The sequence below is a fragment of the Cydia fagiglandana genome, chromosome 18 (genome assembly GCF_963556715.1).
Source record: "Cydia fagiglandana chromosome 18, ilCydFagi1.1, whole genome shotgun sequence".
Lineage (NCBI taxonomy): Eukaryota > Metazoa > Arthropoda > Insecta > Lepidoptera > Tortricidae > Cydia > Cydia fagiglandana.
The window spans coordinates 11,692,452-11,703,124 of NC_085949.1; the positions used below are offsets into that span (position 1 = coordinate 11,692,452).

At 40.7% G+C, this 10,673-nt stretch overlaps 1 protein-coding gene across 1 annotated transcript; it reads right to left on the minus strand.

The window, feature by feature from the left end:
• Positions 1-2,987: 2,987 nt before the first annotated feature.
• On the minus strand, positions 2,988-10,387 carry LOC134673617 (enolase-phosphatase E1). The gene is made up of 4 exons (XM_063531616.1): positions 10,299-10,387; positions 9,556-9,815; positions 8,196-8,350; positions 2,988-4,439 (listed from the first exon to the last, which is right to left on the minus strand). The coding sequence occupies exons 1-4, from the start codon at positions 10,385-10,387 to the stop codon at positions 2,988-2,990; spliced, it is 1,956 nt and encodes a 651-aa protein (XP_063387686.1).
• Between the last annotated feature and the right edge of the window lie 286 nt (positions 10,388-10,673).

A 10,673-nucleotide genomic window follows, 5' to 3' on the forward strand; every position in this document is an offset into this window, starting at 1 on the left:
GACACTAAGAATTTGTAGGAATAGGCCGTGTAAGGTAAGCTTAGTCAAAGGATTTCCAGAACAGGAAGCAGCGCCATCTAGCATGCACTTTGGTAACTAAACATAAATTACGAGTCTGGGGTCGTCATCCCAGGAAAAATCTTAATAGCGTGATTCAGGATTTCCTGAGCATAAAACAGCGACATCTAGCATTCACTTTAGTAACTAAATAAAAACTACTAGTCTGGCGTCGCGTCGTTATCCCAGGAAAAATCTTAATAGCGCGATTCAGGATTTCCAGAGCATGAGCATGCGACATCTAGCATGCACTTTAGTAACTAAACAAAAACTACTAGTCTGGCGTCGCGTCGTTATCCCAGAAAAAATCTTAATAGCGCGATTCAGGATTTCCGGAGCATGAAACAGCGACATCTAGCATGCAATTTGGTAACTTAACAAAAATTAAGTCTGTAGTCGTTATCCCAGGAAAAATCTTAATAGCGCGATTCAGGATTTCCAGAGCATGAAACAGCGACATCTAGCTTGCGCTTTGGTAACTAAACAAAAACTACTAGTCTGGCGTCGTCGCGTCGTTATCCCAGGAAAAATCTTAATAGCGCGACTCAGGATTTCCAGAGCACAAAACAGCGACATCTAGCATGCACTTTGATAACTAAACAAAAAACTAATCTGGGGTCCTAGGAAAGATGTATGCAATTTTGTAACTAAGCACAAACTGTAAAAGTAGGTACCGTTTTAAGGGTTCTGAAAAAAATCATAGTGCCATTGAAACAAAAACTAACAAATAAATAAATAAACAAGTAAAGGGCAGTAGTTAAATAAAATACACGTTTAAAAATTCTACTTCCATTATATTTCAACGTCATAATGCAATCGTGACAATTAAATTATTTCAATTGCGTTCAAGACCTGTCCATTTTCGACGTAGAAAATGTATGAACTAGATATAGTATGTTCTCTTAATATTAATCGTAAGGAGCTTATTTTACAGACGTGATCTACAGCCTACGCGGACAGTTTCCGTATATATCTATACAACTAGCCTCGTCGGAACAATGCAAGTACTATAGAACTACTGCGAATTGTCTTGGTCAAATATTTGTATCACCAGAAAAGGTGGACAGTCAAAAAAAGGTTGTGAATGTTTGTAGCTACAGTTCGATTTCTTTTTTCAGTTTTTCGCCATTTTAGTGCGACAAGTCTAGACTTAACATTCGCCGGGCGCGTTTCTCCGCGTAGGCTGTAGACCACGTGTGACCCAAGAATGGCTAAATGGTATTATAAACTTAATTAAATCATTAAAAAATCAGTCTAGACCAAAAGGATCGTTTTTCATTTTAAGTTGGTTCATAAAATTGTTCCCGCACGGTATCCTAACAAGACAGTCTTAAAGCTAAACAAATTCAATTTAAAGCTAGATAAATCATTAAAAACTTACACATCATTATAGACCCACGAACGAGCAATTCAAAAAATTAAATAATAGAATATGCACCATGGCAGAAAGTCGTTGAAATAAAACATTAAAATAAACATCACGAAGTGTGCGTTAGAGCTTAAAACAAGTAGGAAACAAAAACCAAGTCCATCTCTACCACGTACCGCACAAGCACAGCCTCCAAATCACATGCACCACTCCATTTTATCTATCACAGTACAATTTTATAATCCAACTTCAAATGAAACCATACAATTAGTTTGGCATTGGATGAAATTTAGGAAATGCAATACGTATGACTTAAGAATCACAATACAGTTAATACTTATGAATAATTACCTTAGTCACATACGAGAAACGGAGGCGGCCCGTGCCTTCTGCCCGGATAACACATCACAATTAGATATAGCGTACGAAGGAATGTGCAAGCGGACGGAACACTCAGACATGCTTAACGAAACATCGTTGTTTGAGGATTTATTTGGCACCTCCAGGACACAATGTGCGTTGTATATGAATTAATTTCTAATGAGATTCAGTCAAAAAGGAAATGTAAGCTGAGCATATCTGAATATTCTGTATTTCTTATATCGATAATGACATTTTCATATACCATTAACCCTTTACCAGGCTAAGCGCCACTTGCACCATTCCACTAGCCCGGGGTTAACCGGTTAAACCTGGAGTTACTATGGTTACCAGTACAATTTGACACTGGGTTATCGGTTTAACCAGTTAACCCCAGGTAAGTGGTATGGTGCAAGTAGCGCTAAGGGATGTATATTTCCCACATAAAACATCGTGTTCTATTTTCGATTAGTAAGTTTCATTCAAGTGTCATTTTTGAACGGTCAGCCTGGTAAAGAGTTAACGTGTCAAAGACGCTTTAAAAAAACGCCTATAATTATTGTGTGCGTGTCCTTAGATTAAAATTAGTTCACACGGGTAGCAGGCACAGGCGGCCGCCGCTTAGTACACAGTAAAATTTTAATACACGTATAAACTAGGAAGTGATGCCGTTCAGCGTGGAAGCAACCTCAGTCTTGTCATTCCGATGTGGACCATTCACTTTACGAAGCCCTGCAAATCCGCTCGCCGTCATCTGGAAATATAATATTCAAAGTTACTATTTGATAAGTTTTGTTGTTTTACAGGGATTAAAAATCAAGAAATGTGGGCCGAAAACAAGAATAAATCACATGATGGAAACAAAAATACAAAATACATCTCTCGATCTAGCAATAAATTGTATATAATAGTTTTTAGTTTGTATTTCATGTAGATTGGCTGTCAGGCGACTCAAATAATAACAAGAATGGCAAGAAGAATATAGTGGTCATTTTATAATAACGCCGGGAAGACTCGAATACACAGCAGAATGACCTAGCATATGGTACTGAACCTACTATGTCATGGTACGTTTCTATGCTCGCCAAGCTAAAGCAAACATACGGGGCGCACTTACAGGTTGAAACGAGACAGGTGGGCCTCGCTCGTGTCTATATAAATATAATAATAAGCAGAATTGTGTGTACGTACCGTGTCAGCTTTATGCTTCCGTGGGCTGTTCGATGGTCTGTGCGGGCTCGACGGGCGGCGCGGCCTTGAGCTTGATGTCGGCGGCGGCGGTGGCCTCCTCCGCCGCGCTGTCGCCCTGCCCCTGCTGCGAGGCCTCCATGGAGTCCCCGTTAGCCCCATTCTCTCCGTTCTCTGTCGCTTTCCCGTTCACGACTGGCAGTCTAGAGCTGGCGTCTTCGGAGTCTCCGTTCATTTTAGGCGCGTCTCCGTTCGTCGCTTTGCCGTTCATTTGCGGTTCACTAGATTCTTCCGGTTTGCTCGTTTCGTCCGTTTTGCTCGTTTCTTTTTCCTTTTGTTCGGCGGGCGTACTGTCGGCGGGCTGGGGTTCGGCGGGTGAGCTTTCTACCGGTTTTTCCTCTACGGGCTTACTCTCTTCGATAGTTTCAGACTCTGTTTTGTTTTCCTCTTTGCTTTCTTCAACTGGTTTCTCAGGCGTTTCCTCTTTTTCGGTCACCTTTACATTCTCTGCCTCTTTGCTTTCTGTTGCGGATTCGGTTTCCACAATCTCTTTATGTTCTACCTGTGTTTCTGCACATCTCACGTCTGGTTTTACTTCTGTCGCGACTTCCACAGAACTACTCTCCTCCTTCTTGTCCGATTCTACAATTTTGTCGGCCAGTTTATCCTCTGCTCCATTAGCCTGTTTGACATCAGCCTCGTCGCTAACGCCATTTTTCTGTTTAGTCTCACTATCCTCGCCGGCCGGCGAATTCAAAATCTCGTTTTGTTTCATTTCTAGCTCCAACTCGGTATCTAGTATTCTATCGACAATATCGTTCGTGTCCGTATTTTCAGTCTCCATGGTCTCCTCGGCGATGGGGTTCAGGAGGGGTTTAACGGGGATACTATCTAAGTTTGTGACGTCCTGAACTTTGGAGAGAATCTCGTCGCACTCCTTGTCGAGCACCTCCCCGACATTTTGAAGGACCTCCATGTCCTCGGCCGCCGGGGGCTCCTCGACGACGGGCACGGGGTCATCGACTACGTCAGCGAGCGCCTCCTTCTCGAGGGTGACCTCCTCGATGACCGGCGTGGAGGCGGGAGGGGTCTCCTCGGCGACGGGAGCGGCCTCCCCGTTCTTCATCTCCACATCTTCCTTTGGTTTCGCATCAGATTCGCCATTTTCAGGTTTGGCCTCGCTATCAGTCCGTTTCTCTTCAGTCTTGGTGTCCTCCTCCACCACGGGTTCGAGGTCGAGCATGGGCGCGTCGCCGGCCTCGTTGGAGTCGGTGATCTCCTCGATGGTGGTGAGCACGGAGACGGGCTCGTCCGCGGCGGCCGCGTCGGCTGCGGGCGCCTCGACCTCCATCTTCTGTTCAGTGTCTGGAGCGGCGGCGGCGCTGGCCGCCTCGGCGGTCTCCTTCACGTCTTTCTCTGCGTCAGTCTTGGGTACTTTGGCAGGCATCTCCTCCTCCTCCACCTCCTGAAAATATTTTAAATATGATATAGAACTTTCTACAAATACTATTAGATATTTTTTTTCTACAAGTACTGGTGAAAGTTAATTCATCTTCATACGACTATAACGAAAAATTGGTACTTGCATACTCAGAAAACAAATTACAAACCATAAGACCATATCCATGGCCTAAGGTACTGGCATTATTAGGATCAAATGTACATATGTATGTAGATGTAGATAAAGTTGTATTGCATAATCCTTTACCATCGTATTTTCACGGAAACGGTCATGCTATTTCAGTCAGTTGCAGAAAAAAAAGTACCAAATTCGACGCTTATCATGAATAGCGGCACAACTCAAAATGAAATGCTATTGCATTTAATATTCTATCTTTTACTGGTAAGATTTAAAATCGAACGGCATTTCATTTTGTTTTATGCCACTATTCATGATAAGCGTCGCAATGTTGATTGAAGAAGCATGACAAATACGAACGTTTCCGAGTAAATCGATGGTAAAGGATAATGCACTACATCTATACCATATTAATTAAGGAAAAGGTACAGTACTTTTTCTTTCAACCCACCAACACCACAAGTATGCCAACACAAACCTGAGATCTAAACAAATATGCGATTCTAAAAACGACCAACACCAAAGTCTAGCCAGCTATCACTCACTTAAAACTTTTTTTTTATGTATAATTTGTTTTCTTTCTAATCAAATTATCACCCCATGGATATATATATTCCGCAAATAAACAATCATTCATTCATACATATATATACACCTATAACTGTCCCATAACACGATGCAGAGTATTTTCAGAACATGGCGGATATTCGTAATAATTGTACGAATTTTATTTTAATAATAAATATTCTAGGAGCTTTTTTTCGAAGCGAATGGATATATTTAAAAAAACTATTTGTACAGCTGATTAGCTTTTACTGAATAATTGCCTGGCTAGGCTAGAGTATCATATAGCAAAGATATAACATACTTGTAACTTGTTTTTATTTCTTCCTATAATATTTTCCTTGTTTGTTTTAGGCACCTGAAAGACAGTTGCTATGGGTGGTAATCTGTCCAATATCTTAGTCCAATGTCATTGCGTCTCACTCTCTCATTAAGCAAAATGTGACACAAAATACACATTGGACAAAGAAGTTGGACAGGTGGAATACCACCCCTAAGTAATTCACACTTGTATATTTTTGGCTCTGAGATTTAGCACCAAATCCTGATAAATGATAGCATTATTTATGTGAATCCTTCTCCGCCAACCTTCACCACGCCAAATAAAAATTATTTGAGACCTTATAATAAATTTCAAAAAATAAATACAGCCAAATATGTGATTACAAATTTTATTTCTGATATTCATTCAGCCAAAATGATACAGATTACGTTATTCGATGTATGAACACCATCCATAACTGCATTTACAACAGCGCTCACGAGACGTACGGATAATTGTGGAACTAGATACCAGCTAGCACGACTCAAGTTGCGTCATTGCAATAGCAATAGATGGCGCTATAATAAATAATAGTAAATTCACAAAAGCTGGCGCGAATGGGTAAGGTAACAATTTTTTACACAGTTTAGTTCGTGTTCTTCAAATCAATCTGAGTATTATAATACTAACAGACGAATTCGCGCTAGCTTCAGAGAATTCAGTGGTACATAGTTGAAAGAATATTATTACTATATTTTGGCTCCAAGTAAATATTATGACTTACATAAATGGGTCATTCTAAGTTAAGAGGTAATCGCTTGTATGAAGAAGTGGCACAACATAAATGTTAGTATTTTGATCTAATTATACAATATTTTTATTGAAACAACTCTTTTATATATATTTGTAAGCTAATCAGTCATTTTTTTAATTTTTTACCATTTTAGAAGACACCAGGGGAGATACCATACTTTTTCTATGTAATAAAGAGAGAAGGGTCTCTCCCCTGATCTCTTTAAAAACAAACAAAATCGAAATTTTGATCAGCCGTCTTAGAAATTCGGGCAAATTAAAGTGTAATGATTCATTTAAACAAGAATTCATACCTCCACTATACATTTTGGAAAATTATGCGCCAGGGGAAAGACGCCAGGGGAGTGACTTTTTCATGTCAAATCAGATATAATTGTGCAAGTATTTATTGTAAATAATAAAATTAAAGTATTTATATAATCTATGCATAAACTATAGTAAATATACAAATACAATTAAGCATTTATATCAATAATTTTGAAATAAAACTGACCAGGGGAGATATCACTTTCATAAAACAACACTGTCAAGTGAAGAGGTCAATGATCAAAATGACTGACAATCGGAACCAAAAGACGACTGTTGCAGGGTTGGTCGTTAGTATTGAATGAAATGCATTTCTATTGGGATTAAAATGGCAATAATTAAAGCTATAAACCCAATATTTTTACATTTACATAATGGCCAGGGTAGGAGACATAGAATCTGGGGGACAAAATTTAACATAAATATTTTTTATGAAAAAGAACAGTTTAAAGGGTTTTATTAATAACATTACAGTCAATATTTGTTTTAGTTTATGAAGTATATCACATTTAACGGATTTATGGGAAATACATCTGGATAAAATTACTGATTTATTGTAAAACCTGCAAAGGGACAGGCCAGGGGAGGGGACTTTTGCATGTTTGAGGTGCAATTGTGACAAAACTGAATTAATTAATAAATTGAAATTGACTGTATATAGAGGAAATGCAATCTTTTAAGGGAAATTACCATAATTAATTTAAATTGTCTAAGAAAAGTATGGATATGTATCATGGACACCGTTAATACCTCTTAACTTAGAATGACCCAAATATTAACAGATATTATTTACAACATAATACAACAAATATAATATAGATTTAAACTTGACCAGAAACTGGTATCCACATCCACAATAGTAAAATTAACTATTATAGTAGCTTTCTTAACTTGTAAATATTGTTGTTTGTTATAAATCTACCAAGTAGATTATACCTCCTTAATCATAAAACTTTACGGGCCTGCTTTAGTTAAATTATGTATAATCCCCTTCTTACAAATACATAAGTCGAAATTACAGATAACGACAAATGATTATACGCTAATTGAGGCTGGTAGGGCGTTTATGAATAAGGGGGATAGTCTTTCTGGTCAAGCAACAAATAATGCTGAATCCAACAACCGTATTAAATTATAAGATTTATTTAAGCAACAAGCTTTGACAGTGTTGTTACATAATATACCTTGGACCATTACTTTTAACCCTTTACTGCATACCGAGTCACACATGGCGGATATGATATTGAACAGGTATTAAAGTTCAAATTTAAACAAATATTTTTATTACATGCAGTAAGGGGTTAAGTTAAAAGGATAGTAGACGGCTGCAATGCAGTCCATATAAATATATTACAAAAATGACAATAGATAGTCAGTCTTACTCCTCGAAAATAGAACACATATTTGAAGTACCAAATAGAACACATATTTGAAGTACCGTATGTGGGAAATATATATCCCTTAGGGCCACTTGCACCATCCCACTAACCCGGGGTTAACCCGGTGTCAAATTGTACTGGTAACCATGGTAACGCCAGATTTAACCGGTTAATCCCGGGTTAGTGGGATGGTAAAAGTGGCCTTTAGCTTGGTAATGGGTTAAAATGCAGCAACAACTGTCAGCGCAACTAACTACTAGCAACAACTCACCTGCGGTGGGAACAAACTACAAGTGCATGCAAGGCGTGCTAGGGTACTGAGGCGGACGGAACCTGCAGGGGCTTGCGCTTGTTGCTCGAGAGCTGCGCCAGCGAGTGCAGCACGGGGAACGTGTGCGAGGCGGGCAGGGCCGCATTGCCGGCCCGGGACACCAGCGCCGCCCGCAGCCCGGCGCCGAGCGCGGCCTGAGCCTCTGGAAAACATACGGCAATCAGGTATCGTCTTAAGGCTCCTCTTCACGTTGGGCCAACGCCAACGAGGGACGCAGCCATGCGGTAGAATGAGATAGCAATATCACTTGCTCCCTCTAACGCATAAATGCGTCCCTCCTTGGCGTTGGCCCAACGTGAAGAGGAGCCTTTATGTCGTCCCATTCGTTTTTCGTCAAGTTCTTAAATTAGTCTTATTCTGCCTTCGTCACGCATTCTACGTTGAAAGCCACCGACGATTGTGACGAATGTAGAATGGGACTAAATAAAATAAATAGGACTAATTTAAGAACTTGACGAAAAACGAATGGGACGACCCAAGACGATACCGGCAATCATGAGCGTCATTGGAAATTGAAAAGAAATTGAGAAAAAAGTTTATAAGGCGTTTCTGACATAACCAAACTTTGGGAGTGTTGTGACGATATAAGACACATTCGTCAGATTCCTTTTACGTCAGGATGAATTTTAGCCTATTTATTGTCTGACGAAAACGGACTTTTGGGTCAAATTCCGCTTTCGTCAGGATAAATTATAATATATATCAACCCAACCCAAGCCTAACCATCTGTGTGCCTAATATTGATCTGATATGTACAACAGTGGCGGCACGTCGAGATTGTTCGTAGGCAAGCCTTAGCTGAGTTGCGCTTCCTTTTCTTCATAAATTTAAAAATAATGGCCCAAGAGCCTGAATATCAGACAAGCCGATGGGAATCGAGTTCTATGGACGCTCCGCCACTGATCGCCTGCGGCACCACCCTTAGGGAGATGAATCCAATCCAAATGACCAATACAATTAATTTACCTTTAATAACGTAAGAAGATCTCCAGCTTAGCTCTATCTGTTCTGCAATGCAGTGGCAGTATAACTAACTGCCTGTTACTTACACATGAGTGGCAACAGCTTTTCTTTACCTTAAGGCATAGACTAGGAGTCCTCTAGACCGAGTTTAGAGCAATTATTTCATGCAACCGATGATGCCAATAATACGGGGGTGCGCGTGACGAGGTGAGCGAAATCCTGTGCCGTGATTGGTCCAAAGACTCGGACGTCACACGAAGACACTTTCGACTCGAACATGGAGTAAAATTGCCGTATGCGTGGCAGAGGGGGTAGCGCGATTATGCTCGGTCTAGAGGATTCCTAGTCTATGCCTTAAGGTAAACTTTGGATACCAATACATACCTTCAATAATGTCAGTAAGGAACAAGATCTCCTCCGGCTTGGCTCCAATCTTCTCTGCAATAGCGGTATAACTAGCAGCCTCCTGCTTATGTCCCACAGCGGTGTCAAAGTGGCCATCAATGCGTGGCAGCAGGTCCCCGGCGAGGGACTGGCCGAAGAGGAGTTTCTGCGCCTGCACTGAGCCGGAGGAGTAGATGTACACTTTGTGGCCGTCGGTGGAGCGCCATTGGTCGAGGGCGGCAGCTACGTCGTCGTACACGCTGGAATGAATTGGTATTGAATTATAATAACATTTAAAATATGTAAGTTAAATGTAAGATATCGACGTATTGTTTGCGAATTTTGTTGAAGACCCGAAAAAATGCTTGGTCTGATGTAAACGTGAAAGCTATTTAAAGAATCTTCTTTAAAATATGCCCCACGGCCACGTGCCCCGTGTAAACAAATAAATATAGAAATAATATGAAAGCATGCTAAACTATGTAGTAGAATTAACGTCGTCGTCAACTTTTTCAATAGTTAATTCTGATATAATTTACATTTACAGCTACATTACCTCCACAACGTCCGGTCGCGCGTCGCCCAACGTCATCCAACGCTTCCTTGTAATTTTGTTCAGATGGCCAGTCCACCTTGTTGTGGGCCTAGCCTTGCCGCGACCAGCGGTCGAGTTGCAAAACATTTACCTAGACTAGACCCCTAATTAAGACTCCCAAAACATAAAATAGTCATGTCACACTTACTGTCCCTTAATGTCCCCGTTGTCGTAGCCCTGCTTCCAGATGAGCCCCTGAAGCTGTTTGAGCGGGCCTGCCTTGCGGTCCGTCGACATCTGCCATTTCACGACAACACCGATTGAACGAGTCATGTAACACTTACTGTCCCTTGATGTCCCCGTTGTCGTAGCCCTGCTTCCAGATGAGTCCCTGCAGCTGTTTGAGCGGGCCTGCCTTGCGGTCCACCGACATCTGCCATTTCACGCTGTCGACGAGCCCGCCAATCTGCTCCTCCTTTGACGCATCCTGGATTTACAGAAATACCATGTAGCAATAACATTTATTATTTTTTTATCTGCGAACGTAATATACAGATTGTACGACGTAATAAATATTGGGAAA

Coding starts and splice junctions, on each gene's coding strand:
- LOC134673617 (XM_063531616.1), bottom strand. CDS start 10,387: ATGTCGACGGACCGCAAGGCAGGCCCGCTCAAACAGCTTCAGGGGCTC. Junction 9,816..10,298: donor AACGGGGACATTAAGGGACA/GTAAGTGTGACA, acceptor AATTCATTCCAG/CGTGTACGACGACGTAGCTG. Junction 8,351..9,555: donor CCTTACTGACATTATTGAAG/GTATGTATTGGT, acceptor TATGTTTTCCAG/AGGCTCAGGCCGCGCTCGGC.